Source organism: Salminus brasiliensis, chromosome 9 (assembly GCF_030463535.1).
Source record: "Salminus brasiliensis chromosome 9, fSalBra1.hap2, whole genome shotgun sequence".
Classification (NCBI taxonomy): Eukaryota; Metazoa; Chordata; class Actinopteri; order Characiformes; family Bryconidae; genus Salminus; species Salminus brasiliensis.
In genome coordinates this window covers 22,768,468-22,791,385 of record NC_132886.1, presented here as the reverse complement: position 1 = coordinate 22,791,385, position 22,918 = coordinate 22,768,468, and the positions used below count along the sequence as shown (strand labels likewise).

The 22,918-nt window shown below is 40.2% G+C and overlaps 2 protein-coding genes across 3 annotated transcripts in view; one reads left to right on the top strand and one right to left on the bottom strand.

Moving 5' to 3' along the window:
* Window positions 1-50: 50 nt before the first annotated feature.
* hacd4 (3-hydroxyacyl-CoA dehydratase 4) lies at window positions 51-8,796 on the top strand. The gene is made up of 7 exons (XM_072687859.1): window positions 51-238; window positions 1,986-2,092; window positions 3,581-3,708; window positions 4,043-4,152; window positions 4,456-4,562; window positions 6,643-6,774; window positions 6,939-8,796. Exons 1-7 carry the CDS (start codon window positions 99-101, stop codon window positions 7,019-7,021), a joined length of 807 nt encoding a protein of 268 aa, XP_072543960.1. The 5' UTR covers window positions 51-98; the 3' UTR covers window positions 7,022-8,796.
* Window positions 5,758-22,918, bottom strand: part of focad (focadhesin) — a 73,764-nt gene continuing 56,603 nt past the window's right edge. For both annotated transcript variants that reach the window (XM_072687853.1, XM_072687852.1), the window contains exons 28-44: window positions 22,819-22,908; window positions 21,365-21,518; window positions 20,875-20,994; window positions 20,351-20,473; window positions 18,525-18,602; window positions 16,892-16,963; window positions 16,541-16,643; window positions 15,061-15,141; window positions 14,765-14,893; window positions 14,390-14,505; window positions 13,121-13,381; window positions 12,351-12,440; window positions 11,829-12,006; window positions 10,195-10,292; window positions 8,938-9,192; window positions 8,043-8,118; window positions 5,758-7,775 (exon numbers count right to left, since the gene is read on the bottom strand). In XM_072687853.1, the coding sequence (XP_072543954.1) occupies window positions 7,702-7,775; window positions 8,043-8,118; window positions 8,938-9,192; window positions 10,195-10,292; window positions 11,829-12,006; window positions 12,351-12,440; window positions 13,121-13,381; window positions 14,390-14,505; window positions 14,765-14,893; window positions 15,061-15,141; window positions 16,541-16,643; window positions 16,892-16,963; window positions 18,525-18,602; window positions 20,351-20,473; window positions 20,875-20,994; window positions 21,365-21,518; window positions 22,819-22,908 (2,098 nt within the window). In that variant the 3' untranslated portion in view covers window positions 5,758-7,701. The remainder of the gene's footprint in view (window positions 7,776-8,042; window positions 8,119-8,937; window positions 9,193-10,194; window positions 10,293-11,828; window positions 12,007-12,350; window positions 12,441-13,120; window positions 13,382-14,389; window positions 14,506-14,764; window positions 14,894-15,060; window positions 15,142-16,540; window positions 16,644-16,891; window positions 16,964-18,524; window positions 18,603-20,350; window positions 20,474-20,874; window positions 20,995-21,364; window positions 21,519-22,818; window positions 22,909-22,918) is intronic.

Sequence of the window (22,918 nt, the reverse complement as noted above, 5' to 3'; positions counted from 1 at the left end):
GCATAAGACCTTCATGTAATCATCCTTGAAAACCATCCGCAGCAGACTGCTCCCCCTGTCCGCTATCCGGGCTCTCACAGCCTCCAGCCCTATCGGTCATGAACTTTGGGAAAGCCCACCGCCGGCCCTGCCCTTCTGACGTCAGCGGGAGAATCTGGGGGGAGAAGTCAGACTCGATGTTTTCTTCAGAAATGTTGGATACTGAGCACAGCCTCCACCAAGGAGCGAGGGATTTGAGGTAAGACGCGGCGCAGACAGACAGACAGACAGACAGACAGACGGCGAGCGGCTGTCGCGGTGATTCAGGGTTTGTTTAGGTGGAGCTGAGCTGAGCTGTGGCTGTAGGTTAGTGCTACCTTCATCCACAGCCGAGCAGGAGCTGAGGGTGTGACTCTTTCAGCAGAGCTGAGGAAACCGCTGCCTCGTTAACTCGGGTCGGTAATTCCTCTCACTCAGTTCCTCTCTTAATCCAGTAAGTACTGCACTAGCTGTCCAAATGTGTGTGGACACCCCTTCTAATGAATGCATGCAGACTTGTGGAGAAGTTTTGCCAAAAGTATAGGACTCTCTGGAGCAGATAAACATGAACCTATCGGCACCATTGCCTAATGCCAAGCGTGACCTAGAGGGGTGTAATAAAGCCCCCCAGTATTGAGCTGTGGAGCAGTAGTGCAACTGTGTCCTTTGGTGATGATGCTCCAGTACTTTTGGGATGATTTGGGGAGTCATTAGTGCTCTTGTCACTGAATGCAATCAAATCCTCACAGCAATGTTTCAAAATCTAGTAGAAAGTCGTCCCTGGACAGTAGAGTCAGTTACTCCAACAAAAAAGCAGGATAAACTCTTTAAATACCCTTCATTTCAGAAGTGTGTTTTTTCCATACAGTGTGTGAATGATTCCATTACCACTACGAATTATTCTGTAACTACTATAAATTATGGTTAATAATTATTAAGATATTTAATTGTTGTTTTTTATGGTTAAATGAAATAGGTCAATGTGTTGTTTCCAAAACATACTTTCCCATGATGTTGATTACAGGTGGACAGTTTGGCAAATCATAATACTGTCATGATTAGCATTACGGTTAGGATAAAGATCCAGTAGAGTATAATGTTTTTAGTCAGCTTTCACTCACAGTCCTGCACTAAATATTCCCCGTTGCAGAGAAACATAATATATCACAATAATGATAAATCACGTAATATTAGTAATAATAATAATCATAATCGCATTATCTTTATCTTTAATTAATCATTAATGAGCATTTTAAGATATTCACTGAACATATTTTTTAGCTTGACTGTTACAAAGTTAAAAGTGTCAACATAGATACAGACCCCTGACTCATTTAAATAAACACTAATCAGCAAAACAGCAATTAATCAGCAATTCTATTCTGATTTGCAGCATAAAACATTTAGATTTTGTATTTGTACAGTTCTAAGCCATGTACACCAATCAGCCATAACATTAGTACCACTGACAACTGACACTAAAAACAGATTATCTTTATCTACAGTGATTCCTGTCAGGGGGTGGGATTTTACATGTTAGGCAGCAGGGGAACCGTCAGCTCTTAAAGGTGATGTGTTCAAAGCAGTGATATTGGTCAAGCACAAGGATCTGAGCCACGTTTAACAAGGGTCAAATTTTGATGGCTAAACAACTGGGTCAGAACACCGCTTAAACAACCAGCAACAGGGTCATGGGCATCTAAGGCTTACTGATGCTCATGGAAGCCCCACCTCACAACTTACAGGACCCAAAGGATCTGCTGCTAACATCTTGAGGAGTCCATCTCTCAAATGGTCAGATCTATTGTGGCTGCAACAGGGGGACCTACTCAGTATTAGGTACTAATATTATGGCTGATCAGGGTATAAGCTGATGGCTTATTTTAGAAGCACACATTTAACATACTTACAAAATAAATAGTGTCCAGAAGCTAAAATTTCTATTATTCCTTGTTGTGTTTCATCAGGAGCAGTATTGGGCTGGCCTATCTGTTCTTGTACTATTTGCTACAGTTCTGTGGACACACATGGATCTTTACAAACATGTCTGCCAGATTTCTCTCATTCGGCTGCGGTAAGCAACAGCTTTCAGCTCTCCACCCTAAATAAATACTGTGAAGGAGGAGTACAAGAGCTGTTTAGCTTTCGGCAGCCTGTGGTTGGCGTTTATGCGAAATCAGCTAAACGTGGCGGCTGATGGTTGTGCAAACATGCCCTTTAGAAAAAACGAAAAGGAGCTGCATTATGTTTTAATGCAGTTTAGCAGTGTTTGCTGAGGAAACTGACAGACTAACAGACAGCTGCCAGGAGCCTTGCATGCATCATGCTTCGTTCCTCACAGACTACTTCTGTCTCAATACCACAGCTTTTTACTACTCCTGACATTGCTAATAATCTGCATTCAGTATCGTGGAAAAAGGGTGAATAGCTAAGCAATAAGTGGACCTGATTTTCAAAAGGCAAAGATGACCCATTTCTTTCATATTTTTTATGCAACAGCATTAAAATAATAACAAACAACAAATAATAATAACAAATAGGAAAAGGGCCATATTTTCGATGATGTTAAGGTCAAGGGCATTGAGATACACAGCAAAACCTTCACCTCGCACTACTTCAGGTAGTCCATTGTGGATTTCAAGGTGTCTTTAGGACTATTATCCTGTCTTCTTTTCACCTTCAGCTTTTTTATTCAGACAGGGTGAGGTTTGCATTCAGAATTGACTGGTATTTCATTGAAACAGTTTTCTACCATTGAAACGTTTCCTGTGCCACTGGCTGCAACACAAGACAAGACCACAAGAATGCTAAGTTTTTTTTTATGAAATGTAGCACCCTTTTTTCTCTCCAAACACAGCTTCAGTCATTGCAGCCAAAATGTCATCAGTGCACTGGATTTGTTTACAAAATGCATCAGACTTGTTCAGAAGTTCCTGTCTTCTTCTATGAAGGTCATGTTTGCACAGGTGCCACTGCACAGAAGAACAGTGCATCGCCACTTCAGTTTCCAGAGTTACTAATCTTCTGGAAAGTATTCCGCAGTTAAACAGGGTCTTGCCGTTAAAGCACTCCTACAAGCAGACTTTTAGGATTCCTTAAATGTTTTCTTGGTCCTCACCATTCCTGTTAACTACAATTTCTTACTTTACATTACAGACATTACAGAAAAAAAACAGCTACCTGAAAACACTTCAATCTTATAGGCTTCTCCTCCTTTGTGGGCATCAATTTTTTTTTTCTTCATTGTCAGAGTACTAGGCCGCTGCTTAGAGGAGACTGTGGCTGCTGATTGTTGGGAAAAAGGACTGGAGTCAGTGTATGTAAAAAGCATCACCTGGATTTTCTTACTGATGGCTGTGCACGAACCATAGCCCTAACAATCTAAAGTAAAAAAAAAAAAATATATGTGTATCTTAAAATGTTGAACGTAATGCTTCAGCCTTGTCTTTTGAAGATCAGTTCATCTTCTTCTACTCACCTAACCGTTCACAGTAACAGACATTACAGACAGTATTTCAAACAGTCTGCCCTGCTTGTAATATTCTCGATTCTCTGCTTTCAGATGCTTTAGCTGGCACATTCTACTTTGTGGGAGTGGTGATGTGTGGGTGCCAGCTTTTATCAATACTGGAGCTTTTCCACATAGCAGACGGGCTTGAAGAGAGCAGACTCCTCTCTCGATTTGTCCAGGTAACGCTGACGTTGGCTTGCGATAATAGAAGTGTCTTTGTGGGAATGGAAGTAGGCCTGTGGCGGTTAACTGAGTTACTATGGCAACAGTACTACATAGTATGGTGTTCATTTTAGGAGATCCTCAGACCACAGGGCCAGATCTTAGTTAACTTTCTTATTTTCCACACATTTATCAGAATAACAGGCTTCTGTTACCAGCACAGGCTGTGGAAGTGGAAGCTTTTACTTGGTTCAGCATTAACCCTGTACCACACATTCCTTTTCTTCTTAATAATAAAAATCTTTATGCATGCAGCCCAGACCTTTTTTGAAATCTCCATTTCCTTGCTAGGTGATGGAGAGAAATTTCCTATTATTCCTGATCATCAGCCAAGAGGAGTTTCAGAGTCAAACAATAGTGTGTGTGCTGTTTTATCTGTGGAATATGCTGGATCTGTTAAGGTGTGTATCCTCTGCTTGCACACATTAACTAGACGCAAGGTCTTCATTAAAGAGCCCATAAAATATATTTTAATTTCCCCCTCGAGGTCCACTAATGCAGTTTATGTACCAAAACTTATACTCCTACTCCATTTTTATTCCTTTAGAACTAAACACACTGCAGGTTTCCAGTATGTTTATGTATATATATATATAACTTCCAAGAAAGAAAACTGTCTAAAAGCCATTCATTACAAAATATTCCTATTTCTAAAAAGTGAGGGAAACAGTTTTTCCCATTTAAGACTGTGTTCTGTCTCATAGATACCCATACAAGCTGCTGCGCCTCATCAGCACTCCAACGTTCAATATGCTGTGGGTACGCCACACTGTCTTCATCCCAGTCTACATACTGTGTGTGATTGCAGAAGGTACATGAGCAATGGTAACAAAACATGCAGTACATAATGTGCCATACTTACTGCCCATTAGAATTGTAATTGTTCTAGCAACAATGAGGTTGGACAAACCCATATAAAATGCAAAATCCAGCAAAAATCCATTCAACCTAAAGAGAAATGTTTATTATTGAAATTAGTCTCACAGCGTCTGGTTTCAAATGCTGTGCTAATTGAAATTAAGCAGGTTAAAAATGAACAGATTTTGCCACTAGCCTAATGTTAACTTATGCTGCATTCAACAAGTAGGGACTGGAAAGTACAATAACCACATTTGAGCAGCCATCCAACTCATAATTACATGAGGTCACTTCAACATGGTGATGCCCATGAACCAAGAATAAAAATGGTAACAGAGCATTTTTTAATGATCTAGACAGACTCAAGTTCCGAATCGCTCACCGTTATGGAAATAGTATATTATATAGTGTGTCAGCCATTTCTTTCTCTATTGAACACCTATAACACGTTGCAAAACATTGTCTGTACACTAGAATTTCCAATGTATACCATAATGCAGTGCAGCGAATAGGTTGTTTAGACGAAAAAGTTCTTGTGGGTAAGGTTTGTAAGTTATTTTCAGGCACGCAAGTCTGGCGTAACCAACAAGCTGATTGGCTCTTTTTTACCTGAAGGGTGTGACTTTATCCGTAATTAGATGAGCGTTATGTGAACTCCCATTCCTATTTCAAAAAGTGACCAGTCTCCTCATTTATAACATCTCTGGTCAGACATATCCCAGAACGGCAGGAATACACAGATGGCCCAAGACACCAGTGTTATAAACTAAATTTAAGTAATTATCACTTAAAAACATAGAAATGCTAATATTAGTGGATTAGTGGACCTGCTTATTAAAGATGAAAATGGAGTTTAATGTTGTAAAACTGGAGAGCAGCACATCGCCATCGGCTTCCGCTAGATATCGGAAAACAAGAGCTGCCATGTAGACCAGACTTTGTGACCGTGGCTTTTCCTGTGCCAGTGTCCACGCAAAAAAAGTTCAGACTTGGCGAGGCAGAAGGATAAACCAGCCGGTCTCAAGCTACAATCTGTTCAGCTAGCAAACTGCACACCACAACAAGAAGACCAGCAACACTAGCAGTTAAGCCTAATCATTTTAAAAAACAAAAAAGTGTTCCTGCAACAGTGCTAAAAACAAGGCCATGCTATGCAGTGCAGCTTTTTGATTAATTACACCACAAGAACTCTACACCTAATCTGTGCAAAACTGAGTTTCTCATCAGGTTGAACAGGATCTTGCCAAAATTTCAGTGAAGCTTGTTCAATTTGGCAACTTGAAAAGGACAGAGCATGGACAGATCAGTTGATGGCTAATCTACAAGAACCTATTTGCCATATTTAATTTCGACACTTCTATAACACTAGACATTATAATGCAGTATCTGATCTGTACGATTAGGTCAGGGGAATTCATTACAAGGAAATCACCAGCTGGGTTTAAGAATAAACATTTGCACAGCCATGATGGATAACTTTGCAGAGGTATAAACAGAGAGCAGGCCATTGTTTAAGCCTGTCTAAAAGGGTCATAAGGGCTACAAATAGCCCACATGGTTAGGAAACAGAGAGCAGGAAGTGAGAAAGCAAATATGCCAGTGTTAGAGAGTTGGTCGGCGTGGATGACGGGTGGAGGGGCATCAGGAAATGTCTTGATAACAGAGCATTCCATCTGTATCAGAGCCAACGGCCTGATAGCTTCAGCTGTGGTATTTCCAAACTGTCTAAAGTATAAAAAAAAAGACACTAAATATACAGTCTTGTATTGGTTGCATTCTAGGAGAAGCATGTTTTTTTCATTACACAGCAGCTGCACAATAAACAGTTGTATGAAAAATTTGTTATTTTTGAAAAAAAAAAAAAACATCAAATAATATATATATTTTTGTCAAATATAAGTATGTTTTCCACACCAGTGTGCCCTCACTTTTGCCCAAAGCTGTAGTGGTTTGCGTTATTATTATGAAACTGAAGACTACCGTCCACTGCAATATCCTCTTACTACACATTCTTGTATTTCTGCCTTTCTCAGGAGTCAGTATTTTGATGGCACTGCCTTACTATGAGTCACAGGGGACATATTCGGTCCAGCTTCAAACACCTGTTTCTGTCTATGTACATTTTCCATATCTGCTAATGGCTTACCTTCCTCTGTTGGCAGCAGGTGAGACACAAACAGTTTCAATACCAGTGAACAAATGCACCAACAATTCAACATTCAAGAATGTACTGTCCTATGAACAAGGAACAGGCAGTTCCACTGCACAAGGATTAGGCCAGGATTAGCTTGCAAGCCACGACTGAATGCTTTTATTTTGTGTTTTGAAGGCTCTGGCATGACGGTACGAATCTTACTGGAGGAAAGGAGACAGACTCTGGAGAGCTGGAATAAGATGATGAAGATAAGCTAAGTGAAGAAGCCCTCATGTTTACTTGCGAAAACAAACAATGCACTCTGGTACTCATTATCATTTTCGATTTTCCATGGTAATTAAGACTGTATGTGTATGGCACATGTAAAATGTAAACAAAAGTAGAATGGATAGTTATCAGAGAAATCTATGGATTTAATATCGCACATTTCCATGTAACAGATTAAATGTTTAATTAAATGTATCTGCAAGGAAATGTTGCCGTTTTGTTTGTGCATATATGCTTTAACACACCGACCATGTACTTTCTTGACCTTAATCAAGGATGTAAGCCTGTTATTAGAATCTTATAATACCTCAATGAACTTGTGTAACAGAGTACTTCTAGTTAGACTATGTGTTTCAGAATGACGGTGAAGGGCTGTGGTATTTCACTGTACAGCACATCAGTGAATAGCACATAAGTGTGGTTCAAGACATTAATGGTCATAACTTGTAAACAACTTCACCACAGTGTGTGATAGCACCTGTGATTGTGTGACTGGTAGTCTCAATCAAGAAAGATGTGCAAAGCATTTCTCTGCATGATGTACAACATAAGTACTTTCTTCTCGCACTGTCAAAGTACATTCCAAGAGTCCGCTTAAGCCTACAATCCACAAACTTTGTAACAAAAATGAGAGTTTTAATATGCGAGGCAAAACGAGCAGTGACCAGCATCACCAGCCATATGCTCTGGTCCACACGGTCTTCTTCTTGAACTCCGGGGTGGATTTCAATGCCAGTAAGGCAGCTAAGAAGGAAAGGGTAGACAAGATGAGAAGATGAGGAAGAGAGACACGGGCCACATGTAAATACATAACGTGTGAAACTTGAAGTTTTGTGTGGGTCTCTCTAAATTAGCTTTAGGGTTCACAACACGAGACACATGGTCCTGAGTAGGACTTTACTGCTCAAATGTCTTGAGATGGCAAGCCTTGTTTTACAGACTTCATTAAAACGGGTTAAATGTTTGAGGCTCTTGTACCACAAAGCTTTTTTTAGTATTTAAGAGTCTCACCTCTGGCTGTGGAGATGGCTGTCTGTGATAAAGTGTCCTTTGGTGCTTCTGTAATGCTGAAGAGCCAGTCAATGAACTGAGAAAAAAAGCAAAGATGGAAGTTTTTATATTGCACTTATTTTTCCATTTCAATAGCATTGGTATAAGGGCTTGCAACACAGAACAGGGAATAAACTCAGTTAGGGGTCCACATCATACATGGCCGTCATATTTTTCCCCTTGATGTTCATTTGTGTGATTTTATGTAACATCGTTTATTTGTACATGATCTTTTTTCAGCCCCTTGCTAAGAATTTGTTTGTTTTTGTAACTGTGCCTGTTAAAATTTCATGTTGAACAGACCAATAGAAATTCTCCATATTGACTGTTTACATTGACTTCCATTAAAAGTTAATAAGACCTTTTACTTCTCCTGTAAAGTAAATGTTGTCATTTTGGACATAAAAAGTTTTAATGTGACAGCAACGATATGACCATCTTATAGCATGCTCCATTCCAAAAAACACCTGCAGTAACAGTCAGACGGGACTGCAATTTGTCAAGCTGTCTATAGTACAAACACTGCCTGCCCCAACTAATTATAAGATAAGATAAGATAGTCCTTTATTAGTCCCGCAGTGGGGAAATTCACAGCGTGACAGCAGAAAGGGATAGCAAGACACTCAGTTACAAAAATTTAGATAAATAATTTACACTATATACACAATATAAATAAGAATTAAAAAAGCAATAAACAATATTATTTACAGCAAAAGCCTTGTTTGGGTCTTGTTTGCATATTGCAGTACTGGAAAGAATTGTGCAGCTCTACTCAAGTCAGAAATGTTGTGAAGTAAGCAGTATTCTCTGGTAAGAAACAACCCATTACAATCTCTGCTATGAGAGTAAACCCTACCTTCTGTGACTGGGACTTCCACGGTTCTTTAGCCAGCAGATGCTTCAGAGTGTATGGCATTGCCAACACACACTGTTTAACTGACTCATCAGTGCTAACAGTGTTCACATAGAGGCCATGGGGCAAGTCTGGGTACTCGAGTGGAGACTGTTTCCATGGAAACCACTGGGCTCGGACGCCAATGAGGAGAGGCATGGAGTGGTCCGCCCAAGACACCAAAGCAGCGGCAAAAACATCCAGCAGGAAGCCAGTGCCCTGTGCCAGAGGACGAGAAACCATTAACATGTAAGCAGGACAGAAAGATGCTTAAATAGCTGATCTACTCATCTTCCACCAACAAATGCTCTTTTGTAGCAATCATTTTTTGGCTAGAGGAGCTTTCATTCATTCAACCTAATGAGATACTGTTGTCAGGCTTATTGAATGTATTGATAAGTTAAACTGACAGTTGAACAGTTTCACTTTTTTAATGCTGTATCATTTTGCATTAATATGTGTTTCACACCTGAATAGGATCTGAATATACTTTGGCTGAATTCCAGAAAGTGCATCAAGACATATATATTCTTCAAATACTAGAAGAATTCATTATAAACTGGCAATAAGTGCCTGCATTGGTGGACTGGACTGAACTAGCTCCAGTGGTGGATGAAGTACACAAATACTGTACTTCACTATAAATACAGATGCAGTTTTATTTATAAAAAAAAAATAGCAATAGCCCCACCAGTTTGTACAGAAGTCCCAGTAGTTACTGAGTAATCTGCCGTACTGTGTAATTAGCCTTGTTAGGGGATTAATTAATAAAATACAGTTATTATAGATAATACAGCTGCTGTTATTTTAATTTATAATTGAATTAAGTCCTGTTATTCAAAGTAATATAGTTTGTTATATGACATAAAAAGAGGGGAAAAAACTATTTTGTTCTGGAGTTAAAAGCTTCAGAAGCTGAGATGAAAGAGACTCTGTATATGTTGCCTGAGTTTCTCACTGGTCAGAGTGGCAAAGATAATAAAAACTTTGCTATCACGGATAAGACCAAGCAGCCATTCAATAGAAACACATTTGCTTTAAACTCCTGTACATACATACACAACTGAATATACACATACTCAGTTACTGATAGTGATAAGTTCCAGCATAAGAAGGAATGCTGTTGGTCTAAAACAACACGAGAAAGCGCCTCAGCTGTGAAAACCTACAGCTAACAAAACTGACTGGTATCCACTGTGATGACTCTCATTCTTTACACACCTCTTTGATGCCGTCACATTTCACTGAGGGTGCTCCATAAGCCACCTTCCTGATATGGCCCATTAACTCCAGAAGCCATTCCATTCTTTTGGATACACCTAAAGGCAATGCACACACTGCTTAAATAGGGCTTTAGAAACGGAGCAATCATACAAACAGGGATGCAACTTTATAATGATGTCAGATAGTTTTCCTTATGAAGTATAATTATAATATTGAAGCACATTTGATTTTGAACATTTGCCGAACAAAGGAAGTGAAACAAATCAAAGCCATTTAATTCCCCTTCATTCAAGACATTACTGCTCAATTCATGACTCGACTTGTGGAGAGTAGCCTCTAGCTAAACTATGGTTCCTATTATCCCTAGTTGATCTTTCCAGAAAGTAGTTTTTCTTAATCAATATAAATTGTTAGTATCTACTGGCTCTTAGTTTTTTTTTTGTTTTGTTTTTAATTTGCTAGTCAGTATGCAATGTTTTAAGGCTGTTATGACTGTTATGCTACTATTGGGGGACTTTATGCTCTTCAGTTTCAATGTTCTAGTAGTGAGAATTATTTGCCACAGCATTTACAAGTAAGGCTTTACTTCGCAAAGCATTTAACCACACATCAGCGCTGTCCGGATGCACCACTAACTTCTTTGTGCTCAGTCTCATCTGAGAGAAACAGCAGCACAGTGGAACGGCATTTTGTGGTCCACTGAGTCAACATCTCATCAGCTGCTAACACGGGTTCTAGACTGGCCACTACAAAAATCAGTTTACATCTAAAGATTGGTGTCATATAGTGGTCTCATTTTGTGCTGTGACCACTAGCGAGCTGTTCTGTTCTCTGTCTTTAGATTCTACTGTCTTAATGATCGCATAAAAGTAAACTTTTCTTTTACTCGGATGCATTTGGTGGTGTGTTTTTATACTCATCAACTTTCCTAAAATAAAATAAAAAAAGCAATATCGCCTTACTTACAGTATCACAATATCAAATTTTCATAACTCCTGTATCATGATACATATTGCATCACAAGGTTCTTGGTAGTACACAGACCCAAATTCTTAATAAAGGTTATTATGAGAAGTGTATTTGTTTCACAGTGGTAAACACTTAGCTTTCCCATATATAATATAAATGATAATATAAAAAAAGATACATCAATGTGTTGTCACACTGTTTTTAAATTTCATAGAACTGGCATTGCAATCACAATGATTCTGCACATTCTAAATAATGATCTTACCACAACTGCCATACCATTAGATTTTGCAAAACATTTGTAAACCCTTTTTTTTCTTTTTCAGTTTTATTTTCCCCTCATTTAGTCATCTCAATTTTCTACCCACTGTCACACTACGCTAGCAACAAAGGGAGGCTGAAGGCTAACATGCTTTCTCCAAATCAAATGAAGTCAGACATTGGAACTGTCTGAACTGTCTATTCTGTAATGTCAGCCAACAGAATGGCTAGCACTGTACTGGGGGAGAGGGGGTGCATCCTACCCACCCAGAGAAAGTGAGTTGTGCTTCAGTTGTGCTTTCCGGGACTCCTGGCCATAGATGGCATCACCAGAGATCGACCCTGTGATCTTCTGATGATAGGGTCAAGACTTACGGACAGCTGTGCCACATCCGACTTACCTGTGTTAGGGCTGGAGGCCAACCGTGATTGGTAGAGACACTGCAGGAGAAGCCAACTGATTCGCTCACTCTTGCCCTTCTGCAGGACAGTGCTGATGACATCATTGAGGCCTAGGAGTGGGATTCTGCCTTTGGAACTGAAGTAAGAGAGAATGAAGGTGGTCTTCTCCACGTTGACCTGTAGAGGTCAGTACAGATCAATTACTCAGTGTTAGTCCTGCACTGCCTACTGTAGCACTGTAGCATTTTCCTTCCTCGTACCCTGCTGATTGTGATGCTTGTTATCTAGCAAGTGCTATTAATCATCTAGCAACTACTGTGAAACTAGGAAAGTTTCATTTTATGAGAGTGAGGATGAGAATCCAGACCTGCTGACAGTGCCAACTGCAGCAGTCACTCAGACAGTGTGCATGTCTGAAGATCAGTTTAAACCAAACTGAGGTTTTATTTTGTGACATGATGGAGCCTATGATTATCCAAGGACCAAAAGACTGTCATGTTTAATCTGTCCAAAATCTGTACCTCAGTGACTTTGACGATTCGGTCAATCTCTGTGTCACTCATTTCTGACAAGCAGGAACAGATTCCTTCATAGAGATCCACCTCACTGGGCTACAATGAAAGATGAAAGTTAGCTAACAGACAATAGAAAACAGACAAAGCTCAATTGTGGTAAATATTGTTCAAATGTTTGGAACCACTTGTATTATCACGTATACCAGCGTTTCTCAGTTCTGGTATTACAGTACCACTGTCCTGCATGCTGTAGTGTCCTCTTTGCTCACACCTATCCTAACTCAGACTTAACTTACACCTACTCTAACTCCGGAAGGATTACTTCATTAGTTCATTAGTTAAGACAGACATGTTGGGAGCAAAGGGAACTCTAAAATGTGCAGAACAGAGGAACTCCAGGACTAGGATTGAGAACCACTGCTATGTACAGTAATAATAATATTTGAAATGTATACAATAAACCTGATCCCAGTATGTATTCAATGCAATAATTCAAGATAAATACATTTTTGGAATTGTGTACAAACTATATTTTTTGCTAGGTTCAATTCCAATAGATAGTGTTAGTTATTATATCTACACAACTCTGTCCATCTTTCTGGACACATTTCCTATTCTGTCCTTCTTTTACAATTTCCAAACTTCCTACAAATAATATAAAACACCTGGCACTGCACTGGAGCACTATATTACATTCACTGTATACACTTATCTATAGCCAAAACTTATGTATGTATGTTCTTTACATGTCCTTTATGGTGACTCTACGTTCCTACCTGTATATCATCCGGTAAAAGGTTGTAAATCTTCTCTGTGGTAGAGCACAGAGCGGTCCAGCAGTTCTGGGCTGGGTTGGGGAGGGACATAGCCTTAGCAAGGCCGCGCAAGATGGCAAGGCAGACAGGACGACGCTGAGCCCGGATGTCAGGGTTAAACTGCTGTACAGCCAGACTCTCCACATACACCTGCATCTTATCATCAGCCACGTGCTTCATCCAGCAAGACAGACACTCGTACAGAAGAGCTCTAGTACGAAGCTACAAGGGGGCGGAGGAATGAATACACATCAGAAAACATACATTACTGGACACAGATAAGAGGTGAGGAATAACTTGTTACAAATCTTCTCTGTTACAAGAAAACAACGTATCTGAAACTTGTGTGATCTTTTACTTCTTCATGGAAGTAAATTATGATTATAAAAAGTAACTCCAGAGGCTTCATTTTCCACCATTTCTGTAGTGCTGGCCAGGAAGGACATATCAGTTGCGTCCTCCAAATCGCTCCTATTGTTGGTTACATTTCTAGTCTGTATACACAGGGTCCTTCACTTTGGAACCGCCTTCTATGACGTAGCAGTCCTTTTTGCAGGTATTTCTGTAATCTACTGTTGAAGTAAGGTAGGGGTCACAATCTGACTTAATTAATATGTCACAGGTTTGTTAGGAAGTGGTCCTAACCTCAATACCCTCAAAATCAAGACAAGACAACAAAGACACAGGTGTCACTGAGGCACAGACCAGAAGCTGTTAACAGTGAGCGCTAACAGCGCCCCCCTTTGTGTAGAACTGCAAAACAAGAGTATGACTGAGTAAGTGAGTTACAAGCCAGGCCTAAAACAACAAGTGCTCTGACCTTGACTAGAGCTAATGGACGGTGGATAAAAGAAAAGGTAATCTATGATAGCTATCATTTTAATATTGGCAATAATGGTGTCCTCATCATAAAATGCATATAATATTTATACACTTATGCAAATGTTTGGGTGCCCCTTGTGTAATGGCACACTGTGTTGACTTCTTAAGTGTAAATAAGTAAACAAATCCTCTACAGGAAACAAACTTAAGTATGGCCTGTTTTTTTCTGAATTTAATATGAAAATAGAACAATGTATGTAATTAATGTGCCGTTCTTTATGTGCAATTATTTTTTGGAAACATGTTAAATGAAGCTAATAAATGGTAATACTACTTTAGAATGTATAGAAGTGTGTTTTCAGAACAGGATGAGAACTTCGTAACATGGCTTCTTCAGGAAGCACTCACGCTCAGGCTGTGGACGAGAGGAGGAGCGAGCCACACACCCAGGAACAGCGCAGCGCTGGGGGAAGACTGAGCCTGATTGGCTGCCAATTCTAGACAGTAATGCTGCACCTCCTCGCCTACAGGAGACACAGAAGGAGCCTTTACATACTTGCATACTTGCAGGTAAAGCGCACTGGCGGTCACAGTTTGTAAACATTCACAGCTGTCCAGTTATGAATATGTTCTTATAAGAGAGGCTTTTCTACCTGAATTTGAACAAATCAATGTCTAAAAATGAACCAATCATTTTTAAAAACCTATTAACTTTATACTAATATAGTTTATCATTTCAGTACAAACCAAATCAGAAACAGTACAAAGTACAAGAATTCCTACCAAAGTTGAGTCTCATCAGGGGTGACAAAATGGCATTCCAGTTGACTGGTGGATATTGGAAGTTAACACCCACTGTGGCCAGTGGAGCCAGCACTACCTTTATCAGATCAGGAGGAAAGAACTCAGGCCCTGTGTTCAGACAAATATGATACACATACATGTTTGGTGTTAAAGTACAAAGCAAACAGTTTCTGTTTAAACAAGCAACATGTGCAGAGCAAGTAAAAAAGTAAGAGGTTTAGGAAGTTTAGGTAAGGAAGTTCATCCACAGAGCAGGTAAATTAGAGGTACAATACCTTTTCTTCCTGCTTCAGTGATGTATTCAACTGAAGCTCTGATAAGACTCCTCTCTGGGAGATAGCTGAAGTCTTGAGGCACTGAAAAGACAGAGAGATAGACAAAGGTGACTTGTGGATACTGTATTTTTCAGCTGGACAAACAATGCATGATTTTCAGCCCAATTTTATCCCTGATATGTCCTTTCTGACAATTTCTCACGATTGAAAGTGATTTTGTTTCAGTGGGGAGATTGAGTAAAAGCAACTAACAGTGTTGATAGATCTGGTGGTGTGAGAAAAATCATTCAGGTAAGAGCCAATGAGAGTTGTAATAGAGGTAAAGAAGAAATGCTGATGTGTAAAGAATGCATGGGCTGCTTGTTAATCCTGTAAATGCAGTCTGCCCTAATAATAACCAAATTGCAGGTGCTACAAACACACAGATCAGTTTTACCATTAATACCACTGACAGGTGAAGTGAAAAACTATGATTATCTCCATCTGCAGTGGCTTCTGGACAGTCAGTTCAAGTGTACAAATCTGTGCCACTTTGACAAGACCCAAACTGTGATGGTTAGGTCAGAGCATCTTCAAAACATAAAGCAGGTCTTATGTGGAGCTCCCTGTATGCAGTGGTCAGTACAGACCTACATAAAAAATGCAAAATAACTTGTGTTTCCATCCACTACAGTTATGAGAAGAAACGTAAGATGACACAGGCTACTGTGATTAGGAGTGGCATCTAAACAAGAAAAATTGAGAGATTTAACTGTCTTAGCTTTTAGCAGAATCATCTTTATAGCCATTTGCAATGTTTTTATGGCTTTTATAGCAGTGGCCTATCTAATGAGTAGTGAAATCTCTGTGCCCCCCCCTGACAGCATCATACATCTGGGAGCGCAAACGCACCAGACAGTTCTGGGAGAGCAAAGTGCAGAGCCATATTTCAAATGAGCTTTGGATTCAACATTTAAGAAGGTTGAAAGCAACCCTTGAAAAGCTATGGTGTCATGATCAGACCATCTGCAGGGTCATTTCACTAGTCACTAACCACCAGAATTAACTGATAAGAGAACTTCATGCATCATTTTATTCGAAAAACCCTTTTCCATCACTCTTTCTCACATTTCGGCTTTAGTGAGATTCCAACGTTTCCACCTCATCCTACTGTAAAAATCATTTTGTAAACAGTTGCACAGATTTGGGAAAATCTCAAGATAGTTTGTAGTTTATCGCTTCTGATGATTTCAATGTTTTCCAACCGCATACTGCTCTACAGATTGCTCAGTTGTATGTCTTTCTTTGTGTAACATTATCAACTAATGACAGGATTTCCTGTGACAAAACTCATGTATTCTCATTTTGAGAACTCATTGTGTGATGTACTACATTTGCTTAATCTTTCATAGTCACACAAACACAAAAAAACATAACAGAATCCTGTAAAGGACTAATATTTTCAAAATCATAAAATTTAAGTTGTTTTATGCAGTCTTACCTGCAGTTCTGCTGTGGCTGCTGGACATGTGGGCTAAATGCAGGTGGCCCACCAGGCACGCTCCATTAGACTGAAGACCTATTGCTCCTGAGAAGGAGATGATCTGAGTAGCAACAGAAAAAAAAGACAAAACAAAGATGTCACAATACTTAATTATAAAATATCATGCAGTTTAGTTCATCAAGAAATCAGCACAACAGAAGGTGAAAAACATGAGCACATTTATTTGCATAATATATGGCCATAGTGCTTGCTTCTTAATAAGGTAGCCTATTCTATACATCTAGAATGGCCATAAAGATTAATGTATATACACAGATACAGAAAACAGGACAGAGAAGGAACGGTCACCTGCGTTATGGATCTTATAACCTCGTTCAGTCGGGCCTGCTGCTGGGGGGACTGCTCTGTGTCACTCTTTATCTGAAAGAGACAGAAAGTATTTTTATGCAAGTGTTTCCAAAAAACAAAGACTACTGCAGAATAGACAACTTCATCATCTAAAGTGATGTAGATACTCTTCAGTATAAAGTATAACACTGTATAGTGTCTGAGTGGAGTTAGCACTACTTGTGATTTACTTTAGCTCGACAGCAAGCTCTAGTGACAGTGTAGCACTATTACAACATGGGAGAGGCTGGTACGGGTCACATATCTGAAAAGCTCCTACATGCTTTGTAATAGGACAATATTCTACACTGAAAAGGTAAAATAAAGGTGCAGCCATGGGCTCTTTGAGATATGCCAAAGAAGAACCATTCTTGGTTTCATAAAGAACCAATTAGTGTGAGAGTGTGAGAGTGAGAGTGTGTGAAAAGAACCACTGCAAGGTTTAAAGATGTTGATGTAAAACATCTTTACTAATTTAAAGACTATTTGCACTCACATCACTTTTTACAAATGTTTTTTTATGGAACCAGAACGTTTCATCTATGGCATCTTTTTAGACATGTTTATTCTTAAGAGCATGCTTCTTGAAACAATCCCTTCCCTTATATGGATGAAAGGACCATAGAGGCAGGAAGCACCACTAGATATTAACCCCTTAACGCGCCAAGGCTTATTACACACTCAGGTGTATTACTCAGTAACTACAGGGACTCGGCATGCCGGCAGACCACTGGCCAAACACTTACTTTTTCACCTAAACAAAAACATCAGCATTTACAGAGTAAATCCAAGCTATAACGAGCAACATCAGACTTCAGACGTGCAGACATGTGTCTGGGACTACCCACTCCTGACTGAAGAAACTGGGAGACGCATATAAGTCCATCCTTTCATCGGTTGGGAAGGCCATGTAATCAGAGACATCCACAAGGATTTCATTCACACCGGGAGAAAATCCTTCCCTCACTACTGTTGTCAAGTTCTGCTGTTACTATGGAGACACTTCCTGGCTGCCTTCCAAGTATGGTGGCATTTGCATTTAAATGGGCGAGACAGCTCAGTGCGTGTGTGTGTGTGTGTGTGTGTGTGTAAAGTGGGTGGGCACTGAGGGGTGTAATTTGCCACACAAAGCCTAAGCTGGCACAGGTGTGGGTTTTAAAAAGGACAGCAGCGGTATGAGACTGGCATTTGGCTGGCACAGTTTCAGATGCCGAAGCTGGTGATAATGGCCCTGCTGCTGAAAGTGGCAAATGAACAGGTAGTAAACTGCTGTTTAGCGCCACATTTATAGCCCCGGCTTTAAAAGGCAATCATTTGTAACCCGTGCTTTGGTACAAACAATAAAAGAAATCGAAGGGTAGACGAAGGCGCTTTAGCTAGAGGCAGAACAGCTCAGATAGGTTTCAAGCGATTTCATGCCCCAATATACCACACAATACGAGCAGTATACAGTTCTCCCAGCCTCTATCAGAACCCTTAATGTCACAGCAGTTCCTGTTAACTGCAAAATGCTGCACTCTATCGAGACAGCAGCTGAATTCAGATATAATATGAAGATGAGTTGTGTGGTGAGTGGAATTCTGAGGAGGACTACCTGAAGAAGAGCAGTTTCGGATCCCACCAGAGAGATAAGTCCATTCAGAGACGCCAGTCTCTGCATGGTGGGACAGCCCTGGCAGAGATGGAAAGAAGAGAGAGACTAATCAACACAACCAAGACCTTGCATTATACTTCTTAATTAAGTTCTTAGAAGCTGCAGTTATTCAGTGATGCTAATTATAACGAATGACACTTTATATTTTAATATATATATATATATATATATATATATATATATATATATATATATATATATATATATAAAGGTTCATTAGCATTTATAACGTAATGATTCTAGAGGGCCGCAGAGTGCAGAAACTTTGTTGCTCAGGTGTCTAAAAGACATGCAGTGAGTGGCTGTTCTGTAGTCTGGAATGCCCTGGTTGATGAGAGAGGTCAAGGCGGCATGACCAGACTGGTTTAAGCTTATAGAAGACTGGGTCGAATACAATGTGGGTGGGTGGGCAACAACGGCAAAACACCAAGTCATGTTTCAGATGTTTCACATCTGTCAGCCAAGAACAGAAAGCTGAAGCTGCAATGGGCACAGTGGGCGCACCAAAACTGCAAAGTTAAAGACTGGAGAAAAGTAGCTCTAAGGCACACAGGCACACATTGTTTTGTAACAATGGCATTCAATCGTTGCCTAAGCACTGCTGCTGACCATTTGCAGTCCATCTTCTAACGGCCTTTTCCAGCATAATGATGCACCATGTCACTAAGCAATAGTAGTCTCAAAATGGTTTTAGGAACAGGACAATGAGTTCAATATTATTCAGGGGTCTTCACAGTCACAGGATCTGAATCTAATCTGAACACCTTTGGAATGAAGTAGAACGAGAGACTTGCAGAATGAAAGTCTGTATGAATTGTGTGACACAATCCTGTCAACATGAACCAGAATCTCAAATGACTGTTTCCAACATCTAGTGAAATCCATGCCACAAAGAATTAAGGCTATTTTGAGGGCTGAGAGAGACTCAGATCCAGTATTAGCACAGTGTTCCTAATAAAGTGCTTGGTGAGTGTATGTCATGACTTATATAATTGCATTTGAATGTTAGAACCGCTGCCTTCTCAGGGTTAAAATAACCTCAAACAGTTCAGCCTTAGAGCTCAACAATTACATCTAGTCTTGATTACAGTTATTAAGGTTCAAGGTCGAGATCCAGACAGCAATCTCACTTTATTACAGAGCAGAGTAGAAACAGAGACAAATGCTCAGGCTGAGGACTTCTGATTGTTACTTGTTTGAGCATCACTGTCCATATCATTTAATGGCTCTCTAAAGGAAACAGTATGTAGAGGTTATTTGAGAACAGAGACATAATTCCATCCAAATAACACATGTGATCAGATCTAAGGACACTTTAGAGTCATGTTAGAATATTATCACCACCCTTGGTTTGGAATAAGCTCAGCCCATGACTCCACAGATACCACAAGGCAGGGTTTGCTGCACGTCTGAATGAGAAAGCACACCAGTCAGATGTAGCAGAGCTTAAAAATTGCCATGGGCAAAGGATGTGATTTGACTGATGTCCAAAAGGGAATGATTACAGTGGCAGAGAGCAATCAACGTGACACCCTGGACCAGTCAACCTTTATAATGAACGCTGTCCGTCACCTTATACAGTCCATACCATGACATCTCACTAGTGTCACCCGAGACAAGCGTGGGTATTCCCACTATTAGGAAGATGGTCATAATATTCTGATATGACTGTGTATTTTTGGGAATTTCAACCGATAGTGATTCTATAGCTAAATCATCACTAACTGTGGATAAACTGTGGAGTGTTTGTGAGGAATATATGATACCTCTGCCAGCAAGATCTTGGCCCATGCAGCCAGCAGGCGATGGTGGATATCCTCTGCTTTACCGTGACCACAGGAGGACAGTCCATGCACAGTAAGTCCCAGAGCCAGGGCAAAGCCTGGAGTCTGTTACACAACAGACACACACAATCAAGCAGCATTATGCAGCATTACTCAGTCACCAAAGTTACATATTGCAGTTTCTGGCATGCAGAGTATGCAGAGTGCAGAGTAGCATTTCCTCCATAGCTATTCTCCCACATTACAGGTCAGTGGAGCAATAACAAGATTCTGAAGCTTTTATTTTAAGTTAAAAATGCTACTTAATGTTGTGGGAATGAATGTCACAGAAAACAGACTACAGAAGTAACAAGAGTTCCATATTTTCAGTACAATCAGTAACTCAACAAACACTGTTGGACATTTTCCAAACAGGAACATCTGGCTAAATCTGACTGCTTATGTTTTAGAAATAAGGAACCTCTTTTTTAGGAACCTCAACTGGGACAGTGCTCGTCTGTCCTCACCTGTTGGTTCTCCTCAGTCATGGAGCGCAAGACGTTCATCACCTCCTCAGCTTTACTGGCATCAATAACACCAGAACTAAATGAGGACACTCCAACACATGCCACAGAGTACGCCAGAACCTACATTACAGTAAAAGTAAAACATTACTTTCAGTATAAATTTGCATATATAAGTATAAAACGTTATACTTGGTATACCTTATTCTTAACTGGTGCTTAAAGAACACACAATGTTTGTAATTAACATTATCAGACCAGTCATGGAAGACTAATTAGCATGCGGTCCCTTTGTTCTGTCTTGAAACAACATAAACTTGCTCATGAACTGATATGTCTTATTATACTTCATTAGTGTTCATTAAGCCCTCTTTAGTGGAGGTTGTGCTGAAACTCAATATCCAAGTGTTGAATAACCTTGTGACTACACTAGTATAGCAGGTAACTGGGTTGTGTCGTGTGCTGGCAGGGAGGTTTGTACTGTGCGTGTTACCTCTTGCTGCATGCGCCCCAGGCCACAGCTGCTGCTGTCCTGCAGGCTCTGGAGCAGCCTGTCCAGAGAGAGGGCCACACGAGCTCGCTGCTCAGCCTCACTACTGCTGCAGAGGGAGCTCAGCACCAGCCCTACAGCCAACACACAGCCAGCACTGACACACAGACAGAAAGATAGAGTTTTAGGTGCCAAAATATAAGGCTTATGCAAGTAAAATGAAATGAGGAAATAGAGAGCTTTCAAGACCAGACATGTTGGACATTTATGTACCAAAATGTAAGGGCTAATAAGTTGGCCCACAAATTACATTTCTCTCACAATTCCATGTCACAGTGTCAAGAAAGGTTCCAGAAAAAGTCACAGAACAATTCATTACAAGGTGAAAAGGGCATTCCACCATTTTTTTTTTTAAACAAGGCTGCAGGGATTCACTTTCATTCATCCACAAGCGCATCAGTTATATTAAGCAGTGACGCTGGGTAAAAAAGGCCTGGCTCGCATTCAACATTTCCATTTTTATCCAAAGTGTTGGATGTGATTAACCTTTTAAACCAAATGTTTAGAATTATTTTATTAACTACTGTGAATTAGTCGGTAACTGCTTATTTTAGCATATCTTGTGGAGTCCCACAAGGGTCTATGATAAGTATGAGAGTGATGCAGTTATGAAGATGAATAACTAAGGTCTGAGCCAACGAATAGAGTTTGAGGTGTTAGGGTAAGGACTCTGTGCAGGTCAGTCAAGTGTTTTCACACTAAATTCAGAATACAATTTCTTTATATAGACTGTTTGAGCATGGGGGTGGTTTCAAAGGACACCATTTCTTAAAAACTTTGTTCCCTTAACAGTCCCAGACCATTATTCCTCCTCAGCCAAAATGTCCAGTCAGCACCATGCATTTAGACTGGCAGTATTGCCCTGGCATCCGCCAAACCAAGATTCATTTGTTATAGACAGCCAGATGGTGAAACATGATTCAACACTCCTGAGAACACCTCCTGTTCAACCGTTGCAGAGTCGAATGGTGTGTGAATTGTGTGCTTCACGCTCAGCTAATTCCTGGTATTGCACATGGTGATCTTCACCTCCTGCGTTGTTCTTTGGCCATCCTGGTTTCAACAGAAACCCAATTTCTGAAGCCCTTGATGAGCAGTTCTTGTGCTGATGAGCTTACTGAAGTAAAATCTGATGAACTGACTTGGAAATGTGGCATACTATTATGAAAATCCCAGAGCTCTTCACAGTACAACCTGTTCCAGTGTTTGTCTACGGAGACTGCATGATGAAGTGATAGGTGTGACTGAAATAGCCAAACACACCAATTACAACAGGTATCCATGCACTTACGTCCATGTAGTTCAAGTTGAGAAATTGTACACCCACAGTTTAAGGAGGTTAGAGACATGTTTTTCCACGCAAAGCTCAAAATAGCAATGAAGTGTTGTGGACGCACTTGTACTCCAGCTGGGTGTTGAAGCAGCACGCCTCCAGAGGCTCCAGAGAGTTCAGCAGCAACTCCCACATGGACTTCCCACTGATGTCACTGCAGGCAA

Coding starts and splice junctions, on each gene's coding strand:
- hacd4 (XM_072687859.1), top strand. CDS start 99: ATGAACTTTGGGAAAGCCCACCGCCGGCCCTGCCCTTCTGACGTCAGC. Junction 3,709..4,042: donor TCCTCTCTCGATTTGTCCAG/GTAACGCTGACG, acceptor TTTCCTTGCTAG/GTGATGGAGAGAAATTTCCT. Junction 6,775..6,938: donor CCTTCCTCTGTTGGCAGCAG/GTGAGACACAAA, acceptor TGTGTTTTGAAG/GCTCTGGCATGACGGTACGA.